General features: G+C 44.7%; 1 protein-coding gene across 8 annotated transcripts in view; it reads right to left on the reverse strand.

The window, feature by feature from the left end:
* Nucleotides 1–24,411, reverse strand: part of LOC129820269 (protein 4.1-like) — a 129,425-nt gene that overhangs the window by 68,825 nt on the left and 36,189 nt on the right. For 6 of the 8 annotated variants that reach the window (XM_055877319.1, XM_055877320.1, XM_055877323.1 and 3 more), the window contains exons 2-7: nucleotides 12,463–12,875; nucleotides 9,887–10,141; nucleotides 8,628–8,732; nucleotides 8,114–8,156; nucleotides 7,696–7,740; nucleotides 7,374–7,449 (exon numbers count right to left, since the gene is read on the reverse strand). In XM_055877319.1, coding sequence (XP_055733294.1) covers nucleotides 7,374–7,449; nucleotides 7,696–7,740; nucleotides 8,114–8,156; nucleotides 8,628–8,732; nucleotides 9,887–10,141; nucleotides 12,463–12,875 — 937 coding nt within the window. The remainder of the gene's footprint in view (nucleotides 1–7,373; nucleotides 7,450–7,695; nucleotides 7,741–8,113; nucleotides 8,157–8,627; nucleotides 8,733–9,886; nucleotides 10,142–12,462; nucleotides 12,876–24,411) is intronic. The other 2 variants (XM_055877326.1, XM_055877322.1) reach the window with 1 other exon arrangement.

A 24,411-nucleotide genomic window follows, 5' to 3' on the forward strand; every position in this document is an offset into this window, starting at 1 on the left:
TGTGATTATGGAATATTTCTGGGATCAACACCTTACATGTTGCATTTATATTTTTGTTCAGTATATATTTGCTACCGTTGTCCTACCAAGAATACCTGACGTACACAAACACACACACCTGTTGTACACAAACACAGCTAGGGGTCAGCGTGAGGTCACAGACCACGGGGCTTCCAGGAAGCAGCAGAAAGATTATGCATCCCGAATGGCACCCGATTCCCTATTTCCCATAGGGCTATGATCAAAAGTAGTGCACTATATAGGAGATAGGGTGCCATTTGGGATAAAGGCACAGGCAGTACACCCAGTGTGATGCCGTTAATTAGGCTTAAGCCGGGTTGTTTATGTAATCATGGATGGGGTGGAGGTGGGTGGGAGGCAGGATGCAGGATGAAATGACTCTGGGTGCAATTAGATTCATGACCTCAACTGGCAGGTGAGGATTAGAGGGACAGTGATTGAAAGGGGGGGGGGGGGGGGGGGTGAAGAGAGACTGAGAGGGAGACAGAGAGATTGGGGCAATGATAAACAACCCAGCAAACCGGCAACTTTCCCAGAACATTAGCTAACATTAAGTTCTAGTTAGGGTTTATCTAACATCCCAAAATAATGTTTTTGATAACAAAATATTTTTTCCCCCAATTTTTTTCTTCTAATGAAATATCCTTGAAAAATATCCTCATAACATTGTGCACAAAATCTGTAACAACCAACACAGAACATCCCCCCCAACAAATCTGTAACAACCAACACAGAACATCCCCCCCAAAATCTGTAACAACCAACACAGAACATCCCCCCCAAAATCTGTAACAACCAACACAGAACACCCCCCCAAAATCTGTAACAACCAACACAGAACATCCCCCCCAAATCTGTAACAACCAACACAGAACATCCCCCCCAAATCTGTAACAACCAACACAGAACATCCCCCCCAAATCTGTAACAACCAACACAGAACACCCCCCCAAAATCTGTAACAACCAACACAGAATAACCCCCCCCCAAAAAAGCTGTAACAACCAACACAGAACACCCCTCCCCCCAAAAGGTTTGAAAGTAATGTGATAACACAATGTAGCAGTAATGTTTTCCCAGCAAACCAAAAATTGAGTCTGTGAATGTTCCCAGAACATTTCTTAGGTTGTGGCAAAAACTGAAAAAACACAAAAACAGTCCAGTCCTGTTGATGATTATGCAATGTTTGTATAAAACATTCACCTGGTGTTACAAGAACGTTCCCAGAACACATTTTTTCTGTTCTTTTAAAGGTTCCCTAACATTGTGGGGATATAACAAGAGGTATATTCCCCCAAAAGCACTAATACTGTCCAGTCGTGTTGCCATTAAGATTACGTTTGTATCAGGGTGCACAACAACAAAAACAATTGATGTTGCAAGAATGTTGATAGAACAGCTTTCTGTGTTCTTTAAAAAAGGTCCCCAGAACATTTAATTAGGTTGTTGGAAAAGTGTGGATATTCATACAATGTTAAAGGGAAAGGTAGGCTGCGCAGGACATTCCCCTAACGTTGCAATAATATTTAAAAAATATTCACTAAGGTTGCACAAAACATTCCCACAATGTTGCATAATGTTCCACATTTTCCAAATAAGTCGTTCATAGCAAATAAATAAAAAATTCCATTGATGTTGACGCAATATACAGTCGTGGCCAAAAGTTTTGAGAATGACACAAATACTAATTTTCACAAAGTCTGCTGCCTCAGTGTCTTTAGATATTTTTGTCAGATGTTACTATGGAATACTGGAGTATAATTACAAGCATTTCATAAGTGTCAAAGGCTTTTATTGACAATTACATGAAGTTGATGCAAAGAGTCAATATTTGCAGTGTTGACCCTTCTTTTTCAAGACCTCTGCAATCTGCCCTGGCATGCTGTCAATTAACTTCTGGGCCACATCCTGACTGATGTCAGCCCATTCTTGCATAATCAATGCTTGGAGTGTGTCAGAATTTGTGCGTTTTTGTTTGTCCGCCCGCCTCTTGAGGATTGACCACAAGTTCTCAATGGGATTAAGGTCTGGGGAGTTTCCTGGCCATGGACCCAAAATATCAATGTTATGTTCCCGAGCCACTTAGTTATCACTTTTTCCTTATGGCAAGGTGCTCCATCATGCTGGAAAAGGCATTGTTTGTCACCAAACTGTTCCTCGATGGTTGGGAGAAGTTGCTCTCGGAGGATGTGTTGGTACCATTCTTTATTCATGGCTGTGTTCGTAGGAAAAAATGTGAGTGAGCCCACTCCCTTGGCTGGGAAGCAGCCCCACACATGAATGGTCTCAGGATGCTTTACTGTTGGCAAAACACAGGACTGATGGTAGCGCTCACCTTGTCTTCTCCGGACAAGCTTTTTTCCGGATGCCCCAAACAATCGGAAAGGGGATTTATCAGAGAAATGACTTCACCCCAGTCCTCAGCAGTCCAATCCCTGTACCTTTAACAGAATATCAGTCTGTACCTGATGTTTTTCCTGGAGAGAAGTGGCTTCTTTGATTCCCTTCTAGACACCAGGTCATCCTCCAAAAGTCTTTGCCTCACTGTGCGTGCAGATGCACTCACAGATGCACATTTGTGGCCTGCTGGAGGTCATTTTGCAGGGCTCTGGCAGTGCTCCTCCTTGCACAAAGGCGGAGGTAGCGGTCCTGCTGCTGGGTTGTTGCCCTCCTACGGCCTCCTCCACGTCTCCTGATGTACTGGCCTGTCTCCTGGTAGCGCCTCCATGCTCTGGACACTACGCTGACAGACACAGCAAACCTTCTTGCCACAGCTCGCATTGATGTGCCATCCTGGATGAGCTGCACTACCTGAGCCACTTGTGTGGGTTGTAGACTCCGTCTCATGCTACCACTAGAGTGAAAGCACCGCCAGCATTCAAAAGTGACCAAAACATCAGCCAGGAAGCATAGAAACTGAGAAGTGGTCTGTGGTCACCACCTGCAGAACCACTCCTTTATTGGGGGTGTCTTGCTAATTGCCTATAATTTCCACCTTTTGTCTATTCCATTTGCACAACAGCATGTGAAATTTATTGTCAATCAGTGTTGCTTCCTAAGTGGACAGTTTGATTTCACAGAAGTGTGATTGACTTGGAGTTACATTGTGTTGTTTAAGTGTTCCCTTTATTTTTTTGAGCAGTGTATATATATGGGGGGATACAACCATCCCAGCTCTACAGATCTTGCTGCGAAGAGACACAATCATTAGATCACTTGTTTTGGTACTGCCAATATGTAGCTTGTATTTGGTGGCAGGTTCAGGAATGGCTAAAGAATTGCAACATTTACCTGGAGCTAACTCTGCAAATAGCACTGCTGGGTGATTTGAAAAGTCATAGTCAATCCATCAATTATATAATAATACTCTTAGCAAAAAAAAAATGTTTAAATTTACAATCTGTAGAAACTATGAGAATAGAAAGATTCAGAACCTTTGTGAAACATCACAGCACAATTGAAATTAGAAATCAAAACTGAATGATCTTCTGAGATTGATGGGAGCGTGCAATTGGCATGCTGACTGCATGAATGTCCACCAGAGCTGTTGCCAGAGAATTGAAAGTAAATTTCTCTACCATAAACCGCCTCCAATGTCGTTTTAGAAAATTTGGCAGTACGTCCAACCCAGCCTCACAACTGCAGACCATGTGTAACCACGCCAGCCCAGGACCTCCACATCTGGCTTCTTCAAATATTTTTTTTAACCTTTATTTAACTAGGCAAGTCAGTGAAGAACAAATTCATATTTACAATGACAGCCTAGGAACAGTGAGTTAACTGCCTTGTTCAGGGGCAGAACAACAGATTTTTACCTTGTCAGTTCTGGGATTTGATCTAGCAACCTTTCGGTTACTGGCCCAACGCTCTAACCACTAGGCTACCTGCCGCCCCAAGCGGGATCGTCTGAGACCAGCCACCCAGACAGCTGATGAAACTGAGGAGTATTTTGTGGGGAAAAACTCATTCTGACTGGCTGGGCCTGGCTCCCCAGTGTTTGGACCTGGCTTCCAAGTGGATGGGCCTATGCCCTCCCAGGCTCACCCATGGCTGCGCCCCTGCCCAGTCATGTGAAATCCATTGATTAGGGCATAATTTATTTATTTCAATTGACTGATTTGCTTATATGGACAGGTAACTCAGTAAAATCAATGAAATTGTTGCATGTTGTGTATATATTTTTTTAAATCAAGTATTGTTGTTCATTAGTTTACTCACATTAGGGGATGGGTGGTAAGGTTATGGGAAAATAATAAAGAATGAATATATATTTTAAAAATCTATATATAAAGTTTATATTTTTAAATTAATATATTTACCCCTCAAAAAATATATTGGGGATTGGAAAAGATCATTTGAAACGGGGCTCAATTTGGCGAGTTGAAAGACAAAACTTTTCGATATACAGACGTGCCTGTTCTCAGAGTCAAAGCAAGTTAACGTTGTCTTCAAGTAAAAAAAATGTTGACCAAATCGTTTTACAGTATTTTAAATCAAATTAAAGATCTCTGATTAAAGATCGAGTTTTGACATCCGTTTGATTTCTCATACCCATTCATACTAAAAGGTGATATAGACACACATCACACTTTAATTTAATTCATAGGTCATACAAACACAACCATATTTTTAGAACACAATTTATGAGTTATTAAAATGTTCCTATCCTCTTCATATGCTGTGTAACACTGTATGTTTTTGTTACCATTTTAAGTGAAAATAATCACAGTAAGGTACTTAATTGTTACCCAGAAATTATTTGATATTGAGATAAAAATGCCAGCATTGTTACGTCCGTCCTTCGGAATTAGACCAAAGCGCAGCGTGGAAAGTGTTCATCGTACTTTATTTAAATGAACACCAAAAACAACAACGGGAAAACAACAAACGTAAAGTTCTGCAGGGCTATAAAGCTACTGTGCAAAAACAACTTCCCACAACCTAGGGTGGAACAACAGGCTGCCTAAGTATGATTCCCAATCAGAGACAACGATTGGGAACCATACCCGGCCAACAAAGAAATAGAAAACTAGAATCCCTACCTAAATCACACCCTGACCTAACCAAATAGAGAAATAAAAAGGCTCTCTAAGGTCAGGGCGTGACCACCATTGGACCTTAACTCAATAAAAGATTATAACATTGAACCTGATTTTGTTTTGATATATTTATTATGTATCGTCATTTTTCAGAATGGGTTTTTCCTTACGATTCCCTTACTCTAAAATTGATTAAAAATATTTTATACACAATACACCATAATGACAAAGCAAAAACTATTTTTTAGAAGTTTTTGTAAATCTATAAAAAATACAAAACTGAAATATAACATTTACATAAGTATTCAGACCCTTTACTTTTAGTGTTTTGGAAACCTCTTATCATATCTCCGCTATGCAATCTGGTTTCAGAGCTGGTCATGGGTGCACCTCAGCCACGCTCAAGGTCATAAACGATATCGTAACCGCCATCGATAGGAAACAATACTGTGCAGCCGTATTCATTGACCTGGCCAAGGCTTTTGACTCTGTCAATCACCACATCCTCATTGGCAGACTCGACAGCCTTGGTTTCTCTAATGATTGCCTCGCCTGGTTCACCAACTACTTCTCTGATAGAGTTCAGTGTGTCAAATCGGAGGGTCTGTTGTCCGGGCCTCTGGCAGTCTCTATGGGGGTGCCACAGGGTTCAATTCTTGGACCGACTCTCTTCTCTGTTTACATCAATGATGTCGCTCTTGCTGCTGGTGATTCTCTGATCCACCTCTACGCAGACGACACTATTCTGTATACTTCTGGCCCTTCTTTTGACACTGTGTTAACAACCCTCCAGGCGAGCTTCAATGCCATACAACTCTCCTTCCGTGGCCTCCAACTGCTCTTAAATACAAGTAAAACCAAATGCATGCTCTTCAACCGATCGCTGCCTGCTCCTGCCCGCCTGTCCAACATCACTACTTTGGACGGCTCTGACTTAGAATATGTGGACAACTACAAATACCTAGGTGTCTGGTTAGACTGTAAACTCTCCTTCCAGACCCACATCAAACATCTCCAATCCAAAGTCAAATCTAGAATTGGCTTCCTATTCCGCAACAAAGCATCCTTTACTCATGCTGCCAAACATACCCTTGTAAAACTGACCATCCTACCAATCCTCGACTTCGGTGATGTCATTTACAAAATAGCCTCCAAAACCCTACTCAATAAATTGGATGCAGTCTATCACAGTGCCATCCGTTTTGTCACCAAAGCCCCATATACTACCCACCACTGCGACCTGTACACTCTCGTTGGCTGGCCCTCGCTTCATACTCGTCGCCAAACCCACTGGTTCCAGGTCATCTACAAGACCCTGCTAGGTAAAGTCCCCCCTTATCTCAGCTCGCTGGTCACCATAGCAGCACCTACCTGTAGCACGCGCTCCAGCAGGTATATCTCTCTAGTCACCCCCAAAACCAATTCTTCCTTTGGACGCCTCTCCTTCCAGTTCTCTGCTGCCAATGACTGGAACGAACTACAAAAATCTCTGAAACTGGAAACACCTATCTCCCTCACTAGCTTTAAGCACCAGCTGTCAGAGCAGCTCATAGATTACTGCACCTGTACATAACCCATCTACAATTTAGCCCAAACAACTACCTCTTTACCTACTGTATTTATTTATTAATTTATTTTGCTCCTTTGCACCCCATTATTTCTGTCTCTACTTTGCACTTTCTTCCAATGCAAACCAACCATTCCAGTGTTTTTTTGTTTTTATTTTACTTGCTGTGTTGTACTCACTTCGCCTCCATGGCCTTTTTATATTTTATTTATTTATACATATATCTGTTTGCCTTCACCTCCCTTATCTCACCTCACTTGCTCACATTGTATATAGACTTATTTTTTTTCACTGTATTATTGACTATATGTTTGTTTTTACTCCATGTGTAACTATGTGTTGTTGTATGTGTCGAACTGCTTTGCTTTATCTTGGCCAGGTCGCAATTGTAAATGAGAACGTGTTCTCAATTTGCCTACCTGGTTAAATAAAGGTTAAATAAAAAAAAATATAAAAAAAATATCCCCACAATGTTCCCAGAAACCTAATGAAACATTCTGATCATATTTTAAAGAACAGGTTAAATGTGTTCTAGGAACGTTTTTCTAGCATCAGGTGAATGTCTTATTCAAACATTCTATAATCATCAGCACGACTGGACATTTTTTTGTGTTATGAGAACATTTGCCGCGACCTAACAAATGTTCTGGGAACATTTTTCACAGAACAAATTTTGGTTTGCTGGGAAGAGACAGAGAGCACACCTAGAAGAGAGAAACCAAACGGAGGAGCAGGTAGAGGTTTACCTGGTGATGTCTTCAGAAAGCTGGGCTGGGTCAGGAGGATAGAACTTCACATTGAAGGTGAAGTCATAATTGGTGCCTGAAGGGAAAAATCTGGCTTCAAAACACATTCAAATCACGGTAACATTTTCCTCTCGCTAAAACATGCACAGCGATGTTAAAAAAAAAACTTGGGTCATATTCAATAGGCACCAAACGGACTGTTAGGGACTAACATGAACTTGTCCAATAAGAAACCCTCAATTTCGTTCCGAAACGTTTAGCTACGGTGTGCACTAATGAATACCCCCCTGAGTAATGAATGACGACGGTATTTTCGTCTCACCTGTACATGATTGTGCGTCTGCACAGATCTTGTCTAACTTTGCACCTACGTAGGTGGAGCAGAAAATGAAATGGGAGTGTCACGGTGAGGTGTACAGGGCAGTGTGTTTATTAGCCGTTCTACATCCAGCGTTTGAGGGTTAACGCTAGCAAGCCAGCCAACTTTAGCCAGTTAACTGATGGTGCTTGACTTGCATTGTGAGATCAGAGCATTCCAGTGTGCGCTCTGATCGCTGCGAAAGAGAAACACTCGGAACTTACGAAAGGCCCAGGACACACTGACAGTCTGGAGCCACCATTTTACGAACGCACCGCACCCACAGTATAACTTCCATTCATTTAGCGAGAGGTTACAAGACAGGCCCCTATACACACACACAATGAGAGCAGAGCAGAAGCCACGCATTCAACCCCCTCACCTTGAACCTGTCTGCGGATCTCCTTGGTGAAATCCATCCAGGTCTGTGGAGCAGAAGTAGAACAATCATCAGAAGAAAAAAAAGCAAGGACTCAAGACGTTGCGCCTTTTTAAAACTGAACATCAAACACTAGGAGGAAAAGGGGATACCTAGTCAGTTGTACAACACTGGGAGGAAACCAGGAGGAAAGAGGGAGATACCTAGTCAGTTGTACAACACTGGGAGGAAACCAGGAGGAAAGAGGGAGATACCTAGTCAGTTGTACAACACTGGGAGGAAACCAGGAGGAAAGAGGGAGATACCTAGTCAGTTGTACAACTGAATGTCTTCAACTGAAATGTGTCTTCCACATTTAACCCAACCCCTCTGAATCAGAGAGGTGCGTGTATAATATGTACATGTATCTTTGTGAGAATGTACAGGTACAGGTGTGATCACACCAGTAATATTAGTAACAGTGTTGTAACAGACAGACATTAGTTAAAGAGCAGAACATTGTCTCAGAGCTTCTGACCTTCATGGAGGGCGACTCCCAGATGGCCAGGCCATAGTAGTCTCTCTCCAGCAGGTTGAGGTGGTCACACACCTTGGTGAACAGCTCCACACCTTTGGCATGTTTCTACAGGCAGGAGACATATTTCACAGAGAGCCATGTGTGTGTCTGTGTGATTGGCATGTTTTCTAAAGGCAGGAGACATATTTCACAGAGAGCCATGTGTGTGTCTGTGTGATAGGCATGTTTTCTAAAGGCCAGACACACGCACAGGGAGAAGAAATAGCTACAGACACACAAAAAGACAGTAATGAACTGTATGAGACATATGTGTCCCAAATGACACCCTATTCCCTATATAGTGCACTACTTTTGACCGGGGCCCACAGTGTTCTGCTCAAAAGCAGTGCACTACGTAGGGAATAGGGTGTCAATTGGGATGTAGCCATTAACTGTCGGTTCCTAATGCAGTAGAACATGATTTAGGAGAGAGGAAGCTCAGGGACCTTGCTGTAGCATGCTGTTAGTTAGGCTGCTGCTGACCAATGACTAAAACATTGTCTGAGTGGTGGTGGAGGATCGTTTTACTCAATACTGGATGTATCCCTAGCCTGGAGATCCCAGGGATGGTTGTGCTGTCTTGCCAAATCAAATGGAATTGCCAAACAGCCATGCCAAAGAGCCATGCCAAACAGTCATGTCAAACAGACATGTCAAACAGTCATGTCAAACAGACATGTCAAACAGACATGCCAAACAGTCATGTCAAACAGTCATGTCAAACAGTCATGTCAAACAGACATGTCAAACAGACATGTCAAACAGTCATGTCAAACAGTCATGTCAAACAGTCATGTCAAACAGACATGTCAAACAGTCATGTCAAACAGTCATGTCAAACAGTCATGTCAAACAGACATGTCAAACAGTCATGTCAAACAGTCATGTCCAACAGTCATGTCCAACAGTCATGTCCAACAGTCATGTCCAACAGTCATGTCAAACAGTCATGCCAAACAGTCATGCCAAACAGTCATACCAAACAGTCATGCCAAACAGTCATGCCAAACAGTCATGCCAAACAGTCAAGTCAAACAGCCAAGTCAAAGAGCCAAGTCAAAGAGCCATGTCCAACAGCCATGCCAAACAGTCATGTCAAACATGGCATGACGACTGCATAAGATTTGGCTAGACAGCACAAACCGTCCTGGATCCCCCAGGCTATGTATCCCAGGTTTCCAACTAGAATAAAGGAATGATTTGGTAATATTGGGACTTACATCCAGCTCACACTCAAACAGAGTGTCGTCCAGCAGTGTAACTTTAATTTGCATGATCCTGGGTCGACGGGGAGGCTTAGGAGGTTGAGCGTCTTCCTCTGTGGTCTTCTCTGCTCCCTCTTTCTCAGGCTCCTCCTCCTCTTTCTCCTTCTCCTGGGCACTGTCCTCTTCTCTTTTCTCCTTATCTGTCTCTCCCCCCTCTTCCTCAGAGTCTTTCTCAGTGTCAGGGTCTTCCGTCTGGTCTACCTGGACAGGCTGGAGGAAAAAGACACAAGACACATTTTAAACACAATCAATGTCATATTTATATCAAAAAACGCATACATTGACACATGACAAAAACATCCTTGCTTAAAGATACACAGAACAAACAGATAAGCTTGACAAGGGACAAAGACATGATATTGATGAGCCACTGTAGTCGACATCTATATATTGGTAAACTGGTCTATACCTGCAGTGTTCAGTCTCAGACAGTGTCCAGTCAGTGAACACGTTACAACCACACGCCTGGAGGCATTCACGAATCCTCAGCTCAAACACACAAGTTAGTAGTCAGGTCAACCGCTCTGGTTCTGCATCTCTACACTTCACTACAGGTGAACTAAACAAAGGCTTTGTCACACACACATACACATTCAATGTCAATGAATAACTAAACCATCACTACAGCAAAAAGTAAAGTAAATTACTGTAGACACCGATGGAAGGAGTAAGGTCTTAAAAGTACTGCTGTTCAGGGAGAGGAAGGGAACTAGTGGAACTGGGACCAGCCAGCCAGCTAGCCAGTTAGCCAGCCAGTCAGCCAGCCAGCCAGGTCAGGGGGCACTGCTCTTAGGTTACTCCCTGAATCCCTGGCTGTGTCCCAAATGCCTCCCTATTACCCATATAGTGCCTTTTGACCAGGGCCAATAGAGCTCTGGTCTAAAGTAGTGCACTATGTAGAGAATAGGGAGTCATTTGGCATGTACAATAGAGGATATGGAGTCAATTGGCATGCACAATAGAGGATATGGAGTCATTTTGCATGCACAATAGAGGATATGGAGTCATTTGGCATGCACAATAGAGGATATGGAGTCATTTTGCATGCACAATAGAGGATATGGAGTCATTTGGCATGTACAATAGAGGATATGGAGTCATTTGGCATGTACAATAGAGGATATGGAGTCATTTGGCATGCACAATAGAGGATATGGAGTCATTTGGCATGCACAATAGAGGATATGGAGTCAATTGGCATGTACAATAGAGGATATGGAGTCATTTGGCATGTACAATAGAGGATATGGAGTCATTTGGCATGTACAATAGAGGATATGGAGTCATTTGGCATGTACAATAGAGGATATGGAGTCATTTTGGCATGTACAATAGAGGATATGGAGTCATTTGGCATGTACAATAGAGGATATGGAGTCATTTGGCATGTACAATAGAGGATATGGAGTCATTTGGCATGTACAATAGAGGATATGGAGTCATTTGGCATGTACAATAGAGGATATGGAGTCATTTGGCATGTACAATAGAGGATATGGAGTCATTTGGCATGTACAATAGAGGATATGGAGTCATTTGGCATGTACAATAGAGGATATGGAGTCATTTGGCATGTACAATAGAGGATATGGAGTCATTTGGCATGTACAATAGAGGATATGGAGTCATTTGGCATGTACAATAGAGGATATGGAGTCATTTGGCATGTACAATAGAGGATATGGAGTCATTTGGCATGCAACACTGACTCTCTGAAGAGGAGTCGACTGGAGCCTCGCTACTCTAAACGAGTCCCTTATCAAAGGCATGGCCTCAGAGAGCAAGAGAGAGCAAGAGAGAGAGAGAGAGAGAGAGAGGAGAGAGAGAGAGAGAGAGAGAGAGAGAGAGAGAGAGAGAGAGAGAGAGAGAGAGAGAGAGAGAGAGAGAGAGAGAGAGAGAGGAGAGAGCGAGAGAGAGAGAGAGAGAGAGGACACTTAGACCCAATGAGGAGAGCCCTTAAGTATCACTGTTTTAGTCTACTGTGGTCTGTAACCCTCTACTGAATGCTTCCCTTACTGTTTATTATATACAGTAATACAATGCTTTTTGTATCTTATTTTTGTATCTTGTGCCCAAAATGTGCTCCCACACTATGTAATTACACAGTATCCAATGGAAAGGCTTTCCTCAAGTTCCAGCACATTAGTCCTAAACACCATAACATTCATTACACATTCATGCACTTCGGACTCACTTCAAATTGCAGTTTGAGGAGTACTGTAATCCGACAAAAAAACACTTAACAGTACTAATCTTCACAGACGCTGATGTTCTTCAGGAAAAGACTCAAATCACCACTTTGACTCTTATTAATTCCCTATTGCAGGACACACACACGTACACACACACACACGTACACACACACACGTACACACACACACACGTACACACACACACGTACACACACACACACACACACACACACACACACACACACACACACACACACACACACACACACACACACACACACACACACACACACACACACAGCTATGTACTACAGTGTGGTGGTTAGGATAGGATCTCACCTGCGCCTCGTTGCTGCTGAGCGAGTGCAGGTCAAGGTTCTGATCACCGTCGATCTTGAGCTCTGGCTCACAGTCAGCGATGGGCGCCTTGGGCTCTTCCCCGTCCCCTCCTTTCTCCCCCTTCTCTCCCCCGTCCTCCTCGCACTGGGAACGCCTCTTCAGGAAGGAGGAGAAGAGGCGCGAGAGGCCACGGCCGGCCGAGGTGCGCCGGCGGGGTCTCAGCTGCACCTCCTCCTGGGGAGAGGAGTACGAGGGTGAGCCAGTGCTCTGGGGCGAGGTGGCGGGGCTGGTGACGGCCTGGGACTCAGAGGGTCCGTGATCAGGAGGCGTGGCCTGATGCTGCTCCGCCTCCTGCTGACTGGGCTTCTTCTGATGCTGGCTCTCTGTCGCCTCGTCTGTCGTCATGGCAATAGCTGAATGGGAAAAAAACAACCAGAGAATATAGTAGCAGCAACGCCAGGGTTCAAGCTGTGGGCCTACTGCACAACCATTAGGACAAATTGGACACATCCCCCTAGGATGAGCTACCTCTGTACTCCTTACCACACTTGAAAAATATCAGAACTCAACATCGAACAGATCATGCAATTAGCTTTTTGATGTATTTTGGACCCTTTTCAAATGATGTTGACAACTTTAAACGTCTTCTTCTCCATAACCGCTGGACCGATTGGCACCAAATTTGGTATCTATATAACATCGATGTACACGTCTTCAAATGCAGGACGCCAGCTTAAACAATATGGCCAGAATGAGCCAATGAGCTTGCATGAATGGTTTTCCCTGTCCAACTGCGCCACCATGCGGCTAAACGGAACCTTAACAGTTTAGCTAGACTCATATCCCTCTGAGTCAAACCAATCAACAGATATATACATGTATCCGTTATGGCGCCACCATGTGGTCGAGCTGAATGTACTAGTGTTATGTCGAGTCTTGACAGTGTTTGGAACATGTGTGGCAAGTTATTACAATACGATTATCCCTGTCTGATTTATCTGCATTTATGTGTCAGACCACGCCCACGTGAATGCTTATTGGTCAGTTGTTTGACATATTAGTGTGGAAAATATAGCGTTGAGAGATCTCCATAAAGGCCATTCGGTGCATTTGAAGTGTTTTTCACAAAAAATTCTAAATGGCGGAAAATCCATTAAGGCGGACCTCATGGGTTCTTGAGGCAAACGTGTCCTTGTGAAGAGACGGACCTATGTACCCGCCAGGGTTGTGGGTTCGTTTCCCACGGGGGGCCAGTACAAAAAAAAGTATGAATGTATGTACTTGTAAGTCGCTCTGGATAAGAGCGTCTGCTAAATGACTTAAATGTAAATGTAAATGTAATGTACATTTACATTTACATTTAAGTCATTTAGCAGACGCTCTTATCCAGAGCGACTTACAAATTGGAAAGTTCATACATATTCATCCTGGTCTCCCCGTGGGAATTGAACCCTGGTCCCCCCGTGGGAATTGAACCCACAACCCTGGCGTTGCAAGCGCCATGCTCTACCAACTGAGCCACACAGGACCGAGTTTCACGACTCTACATCACACGTGGTGAGGGGAGTGGGCTTTCAAAGTTTGCCTTTTCAATCGCTTGTTATCGCACCACCATTGTTTTAGTTGGCATTGAATCGCAATGGGAGGAATTGCCTAATGATGATGAACGCCAAGAAATACAATAGGGCTTCGCTGCTTGAACCCATAACAATTATTTGGTTGGGTAGTTTACCTGGGATTGGGTCCTATGTTATTACATTGTTCATAACATAGTCATTAGTTCCTATTGAGCCTATTTACACAGGGTCATTAAAGCTGCTGATTCTGCTCTTCCTGATTCTCCTGGTTCAATACGGTGCAGATGGTGTGTGTGTGTGGGGGGGGGGGGAGAAACAACACACTGAGAGAGACAGAGAGAGAGAGAGAGACAGAGACAGAGACAGAGACAAAGACAAAGAGAGAGACAAAGACAGAGACAGAGACAGAGACAGAGACAGAGACAGACAGACAGACAGACAGACAGACAGACAGACAGACAGACAGAGACAGAGAAAAAGTGAGAGTTTAAGCGAGAGAGATGAGCGAGACAGACAGAGAGAGACAGACAGACAGACAGACAGACAGAGAGAAACAGACAGGAGAGAGAGAGACAGACAGACGAGAGAGAGACAGACAAAGACAGACAGAAACAGACAGAGACAGACAGACAGAGACAGACAGAGCGCGATAGAGAATGGCTGAGCCAAGCAACACTACTGTTCAGCTAAGCCTCGGCAGCAGAGCTGTAGGACAACTGCAGAGTCTAAGCTCCCATTGCTCCATAATCATCAGTTTAAACGTAGATAATTTATCATGGATGATGACGATAGCTAACCCCTTCGGTGGCTGTTAGATCTAGACCTAAAATCTTAAACCTCAGCGAGGTAGTATTCCATTAAATCCCAGGCAGCCATTTATGCTACACATGCCCAGGGAGAGTTGAGAGGAGGAGGGAGAGAAGAGGTAGCCCTTCATATTATATTAACAGTTTTATCATTAATATTATATTTATTATCATGGAGTGGACTTTTACAGCCCCCCCCCCCCCCATCTCTCTCCCCCAGCCCTCTGTTGTTGAACAAATGGGTTTCACTCTCCACCCTCCGACGCTGCATGCTGGGTTGGAGTCGTCGTGGCAACGCCAGCTTTATTAGTCCACCAGACATATCACTGTGTTTTGTGGAGTCTCAAGGCTGCTACTGCTGGTGGCTCAGCACGGGAATAGCATGGGGACATCATGGGATTAGCATGGGAACAGCATGGGAACAGCATGTGGACATCATGGAGACATCATGGAGAAAGTGTAACGGATGTGAAATGGCTAGCTAGTTAGCGGGTACGCGCTAGTAGCATTTCAATCAGTTACGTCACTTGCTCTGAGACTTTAAGTAGGGTTTCCCCTTGCTCTGCAAGGGCCGCGGCCTTTGTGGAGCGATGGGTAACGATGCTTCGTGGGCGACTGTTGTCGATGTGTGCAGAAGGTCCCTGGTTTGCGCCCGTGTCGGGGCGAGGGGACGACGTAAAGTTATACTGTTACAAAAGCATGGGGAAATCATGGGATTAGCATGGGAACAGCATGGGGACATCATGGAGACATCATTGAGAAAGCATGGGGAAATCATGGGAACAGCATAGGAACATCATGAGAACAGCATGGGGACATCATCGAAACATCATGGGAACAGCACGGGAACAGCATGGGGACATCATGGGAACATCATCGGATTAGCATGGGAACATCATGGGAACATCATGGGATTAGCATGGGAACATCATGGGATTAGCATGGGAACATCATGGGAACATCATGGGAGTAGCATGGGAACATCATGGAGACAGCATGGAGACAGCACGGGAAATGCATGGAGACAGCATGGAGACATCATGGGAACATCATGGGAACAGCATTGGAACATCATGGAGACAGTATGGGAACATCATGGGGACATCATGGGAACAGCATGGGAACATCATGGGAACATCATGGAGACAGCATGGAGACAGCATGGAGACAGCATGGGAAATGCATGGAGACAGCATGGAGACATCATGGGAACATCATGGGAACAGCATTGGAACATCATGGAGACAGCATGGGAACATCATGGGAACAGCATTGGAACATCATGGAGACAGCATGGGAACATCATGGGAACAGCATGGAGACAGCATGGAGACAGCATGGAGACAGCATGGAGACAGCATGGAGACAGCATGGAGACAGCATGGAGAGATAGTGGCTGGTCACTCATCCTCCTCTATGGAGAAACCTTGCCACTACTACCAGCCATTTCAGTGTTAGTAAGCAACATTCTATATGTTTGTGGTATTTTAGATATTCTAGCTATAATCTATTGCATAAAGATGTTATAAACATAGAAATAGTTATTAAAATACTAGAAAAGTCTAAAGGTCAACCGTGATTTGCCAGTGCTGTTATAAAATATTGTGTAAAACAATGAATGTGGATAATTTCTCTCTACTGTATGCGTGTTAGCTAGTTAGCCAGCCAGTTTTAAAGGATTGATTCCATTTTTTTATTTATTTTTATTAAATTGCCAATATGCCAACATTCCATTCAAAATATGCAGTGAATCACAGCCAGACACTGGCTGAAATCCGTCGATGATGGGACTTAGACAAGTTGTAAATGCAACAAATGCTGATATTGTATCATATAATAACACTCATTTTGAGACATTAATGGTTTGTTTACATTTATTTTAGAGGCTATTTATACAGAAAATGTGTTTAAAACTTGTATAAACTGCATTCATAATTGTATCACAATGTTTTAGGTTGACTATAATTCTATTTACACTATTTCTGATACAGTTGAAGTCAGAAGTTTACATACACCTTAGCCAAATACATTTAAACTCAGTCTTTCACAATTTCTGTCAAGTTCCTGACCGGTTTTCTGTTATTTTGTATGTGTTTGACGGTCAGGGCGTGAGTTTGGGTGGGTAGTCTATGTTATGTGTTTCTATGTTGGTTAAAGGGGTGACCTGATATGGCTCTCAATTAGAGGCAGGTGGTTTTCATTTCCTCTGATTGAGAGCCTTATTAAGGTAGGTGTTTTCACACTGTTTGTTGTGGGTGGTTGTCTCCTGTGTCAGTGTCTGTGTATGTTACGCCACACGGGACTGTTTTCGGTTTTGTTTGTTTGTTCGTTTTATGTAGTCAGTTTTCCTGTTCATGCGTTCTTCGTGTTTCATGTAAGTTCGTCGTCCAGGTCTGTCTACATCGTTTATTGTTTTGTATTTTTGTTCAAGAGTTTTTTTCGTCTTCGTCTGTTTGTTGTAAATAAATAATATGTCGAACTACAACGCTGCATTTTGGTTCAATCCCTGCTCCTCCACTTCGGATGAAGAGGAGGAGGAAAGCCGTTACAATTTCTGACATTAGACCGGGTAAAAATTCCACCACTTTATTTTAAGAATGTGAAATGTCAGAATAATAGTAGAGAATTATTTATTTCAGCTTTTATTTATTTCTGTCACGAACGTTGTCAGGGTGGAAAAGACAGGAGCAAGGTGCAGCGTGGTAAGTGTTCCTTTTCCCTTTATTATAAATGTCGCCAACAAAACAATAAACAACAAAAGGAACGTGAAGCTCCGTAAGGCTATACATGCATTAAACAAAGACAACTACCCACAACTAAGGTGGAAAAACAGGCTGCCTAAGTATGATTCCCAATCAGAGACAACGATAGACAGCTGTCCCTGATTGAGAACCATACCCGGCCAAAACATAGAAACAGAAAACATAAATAAAGAAACTAGAATGCCCACCCTAGTCACAGGCCTCTCTATGGCCAGGCGTGAAACTTTCATCACATTCCAAGGGGGTCAGAAGTTTACATACACTCAATTAGTATTTTGTAGCATTGCCTTTAAATTGTTTAATTTGGGTCAAACGTTTCGGGTAGCCTTCCACAAGCTTCCCACGATAAATTGGGTGAATTTTGGCCCATTCCTCCTGACCGAGCTGGTGTAACCGAGTCAGGTTTGTAGGCCTCCTTGCTTGCATACTCTTTTTCAGTTCTGCCCACAAATTTTCTATGGGATTGAGGTCAGGGCTTTGTGATGGCCACTCCAATATCGTGACTTTGTTGTCCTTAAGCCATTTTGCCACAACTTTGGAAGTATGCTTGGGGTCATTGTCCATTTGGAAGACCCATTTGTGACCAAGCTTTGACTTCCTGACTGATGTCTTGAGATGTTGCTTCAATATATCCACATCATTTTCTTTCCACATGATGCCATCTATTTTGTGAAGTGCACCAGTCCATCCTGCAGCAAAGGACCCCCACAACATGATGCTGCCACCCCCGTGCTTCACGGTTGGGATGGTGTTCTTTGGCTTGCAATCCTCCCTCTTTTTCCTTCAAACATAATGATGGTCATTATGGCCAAACAGTTCTATTTTTATTTTCATCAGACCAGAGGACATTTCTCCAAAAAGTACAATCTTTGTCCCCATGTGCAGTTGCAAACCGTAGTCTGGTGTTTTGGAGCACTGATTTCCTTGCTGAGAGGCCTTTCAGGTTATGTCGATATAGGACTCGTTTTACTGTAGATATAGAAACTTTTGTACCTGTTTCCTCCAGCATCTTCACAAGGTCCTTTGCTGTTGTTCTGGGATTGATTTGCACTTTTCGCACCAAAGTACATTCATCTCTTGGAGACAGAACGCGTCTCCTTCCTGAGCGGTATGATGGCTGCGTGGTCCCATTATACTTACGTACTATTGTTTGTACAGATGAACGTGGTACCGTCAGGCGTTTGGAAATTGCTCCCAAGGATGTACCAGACTTGTGGAGGTCTACAATTGTGGAGATCTTGGCGGATTTCTTTTGATTTTCCCATGATGTCAAGCAAAGACGCACTGAGTTTGAAGGTAGGCCTTGAAATACATCCACAGGTACACCTCCAATTGACTCAAATGATGTCAAGTAGCCTATCAGAAGCTTCTAAAGCCATGACATCATTTTCTGGAATTTTCCAAGCTGTTTAAAGGCACAGTCAAGTTAGCGTATGTAAACTTCTGATCCACTGGAATTGTGATACAATGAATTATAAATTAAATAATCTGTCTGTAAACAATTGTTGGGAAAATGACTTGTGTCATGCACAAAGTAGCTGTCCTAACCGACTTGCCAAAACTATAGTTTGTTAACAAGACATTTGTGGAGTGGTTGAAAAATTAGTTTTAATAACTCCAACCTAAGTGTATGTAAACTTCCGACTTCAACTGTACATGACATGCATTACTTGTATTGCCCTGCATCAGTATAAGCAGGAAATGCATCACCTATGCCTCATTCATTCCAACTAGGCTGGTTTTGGATTTCTCCCTGACCAATATGGCTGCTATTTCCACCCCACTATGGAACTTTGAGGGATTATGACATAGCCCCTCTAGTAATTTAATAGGATCTCTATGGTTAGAAGTCTGGTAATCCTTCTCAACTGAAGACCAATCCTGACCACTATCACCAGGCCTATTAGTGTTAAATCTATTGCATAGAGAGGATGTGATTAATCATAAAATACACAGTGTGTATCTACTATTTATTCAGACCAGGATATCCTACTCATAGTACAGTAGGTACAGGTCAGAACAGTAGAGGACCGACTCAGAGGAACACAAGGGCCCTTCAACAACTCTTAATACAGCGGGTGAGGCTCTACAGCTCAGAGAGCAGTGAGTTGACTTTATCAGACACTCATTTGGAGCTCTCAGTGGGCCGAGGAGACCGCAGGTATGTGTCCCAAATGGAACCCTATTCACTATATAGTACACTACTTCTGACCAGGGCCCATAGACACATCCCAGGTCTACCGTTCAGCCTCTCTCTGCTCTAAGTCTCCTCCACTCTCAGCTGCTCAGCAGTTAGTTGAGCCATAATTACCATAATCAAATAATCCTCTGAATTCCAGTCTTTAAACAGTGACTCCCTGCTCAGCCCTGCTCAGCCCTGCTCAGCCCTGCTCAGCCCTGCTCAGCCCTGCTCAGCCCTGCTCAGCCCTGCTCAGCCCTGCTCAGCCCTGCTCAGCCCTGCTCAGCCCTGCTCAGCCCTGCTCAGCCCTGCTCAGCCCTGCTCAGCCCAGCTCAGCCCTACGCAGCTCCCCAGCCCTGCTCAGCCCCGCAGCTCCCCAGCCCTGCTCAGCCCCGCAGCTCCCCAGCCCTGCTCAGCCCCGCAGCTCCCCAGCCCTGCTCAGCCCCGCAGCTCCCCAGCCCTGCTCAGCCCCGCAGCTCCCCAGCCCTGCTCAGCCCCGCAGCTCCCCAGCCCTGCTCAGCCCCGCAGCTCCCCAGCCCTGCTCAGCCCCGCAGCTCCCCAGCCCTGCTCAGCCCCGCAGCTCCCCAGCCCTGCTCAGCCCCGCAGCTCCCCAGCCCTGCTCAGCCCCGCAGCTCCCCAGCCCTGCTCAGCCCTGCTCAGCCCCGCAGCTCCCCAGCCCTGCTCAGCCCTGCTCAGCCCCGCAGCTCCCCAGCCCTGCTCAGCCCTGCTCAGCCCCGCAGCTCCCCAGCCCTGCTCAGCCCTGCTCAGCCCCGCAGCTCCCCAGCCCTGCTCAGCCCCGCAGCTCCCCAGCCCTGCTCAGCCCCGCAGCTCCCCAGCCCTGCTCAGCCCCGCAGCTCCCCAGCCCTGCTCAGCCCCGCAGCTCCCCAGCCCTGCTCAGCCCCGCAGCTCCCCAGCCCTGCTCAGCCCTACACAGCCCCACAGCTTCCCAGCCCTGCTCAGCCCTACTCAGCCCCACAGCTCCCAGCCCTGCTCAGCCCCGCAGCTCCCCAGCCCTGCTCAGCCCCGCAGCTCCCCAGCCCTGCTCAGCCCCGCAGCTCCCCAGCCCTGCTCAGCCCCGCAGCTCCCCAGCCCTGCTCAGCCCCGCAGCTCCCCAGCCCTGCTCAGCCCCGCAGCTCCCCAGCCCTGCTCAGCCCAGCTCAGCCCTGCAGCTCCCCAGCCCTGCTCAGCCCTGCAGCTCCCCAGACCCGCTCAGCCCTGCAGCTCCCCAGCACTGCTCATCCCTACTCAGCCTTGCAGCTCCCCAGCCCTGCTCAGCCCTGCAGCTCCCCAGCCCTGCTCAGCCCTGCAGAGCACAGGGAATAGGGTGAAACTAACCAAGTACAGTGGCAAGAAAAAGTATGTGAACCCTTTCGAATTACCTGTATTTCTGCATAAATTGGTCATCAAATTTGATCTGATCGTCATCTTAGTCACAACAACAGACAAACACAGTGTGCTTAAACTAATAACACACAAATTCTTGTATTTTTCTTGTCTGATTGGTAATTGGTTGGTGGCACAGATACACACAGACAGACAGACAGACAACAACACAGGAAGTTTACATTCCCATGTGTCCACAAAGATGTTTCTATGGTATTTAGCTTGTCTTACCCAAGGGCAAAGAACCAGTTCAGAAAACATACTCTCACAAAATAGTCCCGTCATCATCATACTAGCTGTCATGGACAATTTCATAATTTTCCTGTTTTCTATGGCTGCTGACAAACAATGTGCCGGTAGGTGTGCAATCAAGATCACGTTGGCAACAGGATTTGTCAGTTGGCTACAGGCCCCGCTGGCGCCAACATGAGAAATGTCCTCTTGAATTTATATCCCCACACCTGCAGCCCTACTGCACACCACAGTCCTGTATTAATTACACTGGCTTAGGCAAGCAGAGAGAGGAAGGTGGCCAGCTGAACTGGATCATGCTGAAGCCTGTGTGGGGGCTGTGCCTTGGCAAAGTAGGTGGGGTTATATCCTGCCTGGTTGGCCCTGTCCGGGGGTATTGTCGGACAGGGCCACAGTGTCCCCGACCCCCACTGTCTCAGCCGCCAGTATCTATGCTGCAATAGTCTACAATATGTGCCGGGGGGCTAGGGTCAGTCTGTTATATCTGGTGTAATTCTCCTGTCTTATCTGGTGTCCTGTGTGGATTTAAGTATGCTCCCTCTAATTCTCTTTCTCTCCATCTCTCCTTCCCCTCCCGGAGGACTTGAGCCCTAGGACCATGCCTCAGGACGACCTGGCCTGATGAATCCTGGCTGTCCCCGGGCCACCTGGTCATGCTGCTGCTCCAGTTTCAACTGTTCTGCCTGGGGCTATGGAGCCCTGACCTGTTCACCGGACGTGCTACCTGTCCCAGATCTGCTGTTATCATCTTGCACTCTCTCTCTCGCTCTCAATCTCTTAATGCTCAGCTATGCAAAGCCAACTGACATTTACTCCTTTTTTTATTTAACCTTTATTTAACTAGGCAAGTCAGTTAAGAACAAATTCTTATTTACAATGACGGCCTACCGGGGAACAGTGGGTTAACTGCCTTGTTCAGGGGCAGAAAGACAGATTTTTAGCTTGTCTGCTCGGGGATTCGATCCCATCATCTATGAAAGTTTGTTCTTCAAGATGTTCAATCTGGCCTTAATGGCCATGTTCTGTTATAATCTCCACCCGGCACAGCCAGAAGAGGACTGGCCACCTCTCAGAGCCTGGTTCCTCTCTAAGTTTCTTCCTAGGTTCCTGTCTTTCTAGGGAGTTTTTCCTAGCCACCGTGCTTCTACATCTGCATTGCCTGTTGTTTGGAGTTTTAGGCTGGGTTTCTTCATAGCACTTTGTGACATCTGCAGATGTAAAAAGGACTTTATAAATACATATGAATGAATTGGATTGTATCATGTTGTAGGCTAGTAACCTAGCGGTTAAGGTAACCTAGCGGTTAAGAGCCAGTAACCGAAAGGTTGCTAATTATAATCCCAAAGCTGGCAAAGGTGTAAAAATCTGCCCTTCTGCTCTTGAGCAAGGCAGTCAACCCTAAACAAAAACCGGGGAGCCGATGACGTGATATGGATTAAGGCAGCCCCCCCCCCCCCCCCCCCCCCCCCGCACCTCTCTGATTCAGGAGGGTTGGGTTAAACGGGGAAGACACCTTTCGGGTGAATGCATTCAATTGTGCAACTCACTAGTAACCCCCTACCCTATAGGTATATATTATATCTGAAACCTGTGTTGCCACAAAATACATTAGAGAAACGACCTTAACATTACAGAGAGATTAATGAATAGGGGGAATGAGAGAGAGAGAGAAAATCCTCTCCACTACTTTCTTGAGGAACTGAATATTGACTGGTTTTCATCAAGCTGTCTGCTCAAGAGGAAGCTTCTTACTGTAACCAGTGCCTGTAATCGGGTTCAGGTTATTAATCAACCTACCAGGTTGTTTACAAACACTACAGAAACACGATCATCCACATGTATTGATCACATTTCTATTATTACTGTAGAACTTTGTACTAAAGCTGTATTCGTACCCATTGGATGCAGTGATCACAATATAGTGTCTATATCCAGGAAAGCCACAGTTCCAAAAGCTGGGCCTTCAATAGTGCTGTGACTCCTATGTGGATGATATTACAAATATTTGCTGGTCTGATGTGATTAATAAGGAGCATCCAGATGCTTTACTTGAAATTGCTTATTCCATTTATTAATAAGCATGCACCCATTAAGAAAATGACTGTACAAACTGTTAAATCCCCTTGGATTGATGAAGAATTGAAAAATGGTATGGTGGAGAGGAATGAGGCAAAAGGAATAGCAAATAAGTCTGGCTGCACAACCGATTGGCAAACGTACTGCAAATTGAGAAATCATGTGACTAAACTGAATAAAAGGTAGAAGCAACTACACTATGAAACAATGATAAATTATATAAATGATAGTAAAAACTTTGGAGCATCTTGAATGATTTTTTGGGCAAAAAGACAAATTTTGCTCTATCGTTAATTGAATCAGATGGCTCATTCATCACAAAACCCACTGATATTGTCAACTACTTTAATGATTTTTTAATTTGGCAAGATTAGCAAACGTAGGCATGACATGCCAGCAACAAACACTGACACTACACATCCAAATACAATACCAGTCAAAAGTTTGGACTCACCTACTCATTCAACGGTTTTTCTTTATGTTTACTATTTTCTACATTGTAGAATAATAGTGAAGACATCAAAATCAAATCAGATTTGATTTGATTTGAAAATGAGGAAATAACACGTAGTAAGCAATAAATTGTTAAACAAATCAAAATATATGTTATATTTGACATTCTTCAAAGTAGCCACCCTTTGCCTTGATGACAGCATTGCACACTATTTGTGTGAGGTATTGATGTAACAGTATAACTTTAAACCGTCCCCTCGCCCCGACACGGGCGCGAACCAGGGACCTTCTGCACACATCAGCAACTGACACCCACGAAGCGTCGTTACCCATCGCTCCACAAAAGCCGCGGCCCTTGCAGAGCAAGGGGCAACCCTACTTAAGTCTCAGAGCAAGTGACGTAACTGATTGAAATGCTACTAGCGCGTACCCGCTAACTAGCTAGCCATTTCACATCCGTT

The sequence above is a fragment of the Salvelinus fontinalis genome, chromosome 22 (genome assembly GCF_029448725.1).
Source record: "Salvelinus fontinalis isolate EN_2023a chromosome 22, ASM2944872v1, whole genome shotgun sequence".
Classification (NCBI taxonomy): domain Eukaryota; kingdom Metazoa; phylum Chordata; class Actinopteri; order Salmoniformes; family Salmonidae; genus Salvelinus; species Salvelinus fontinalis.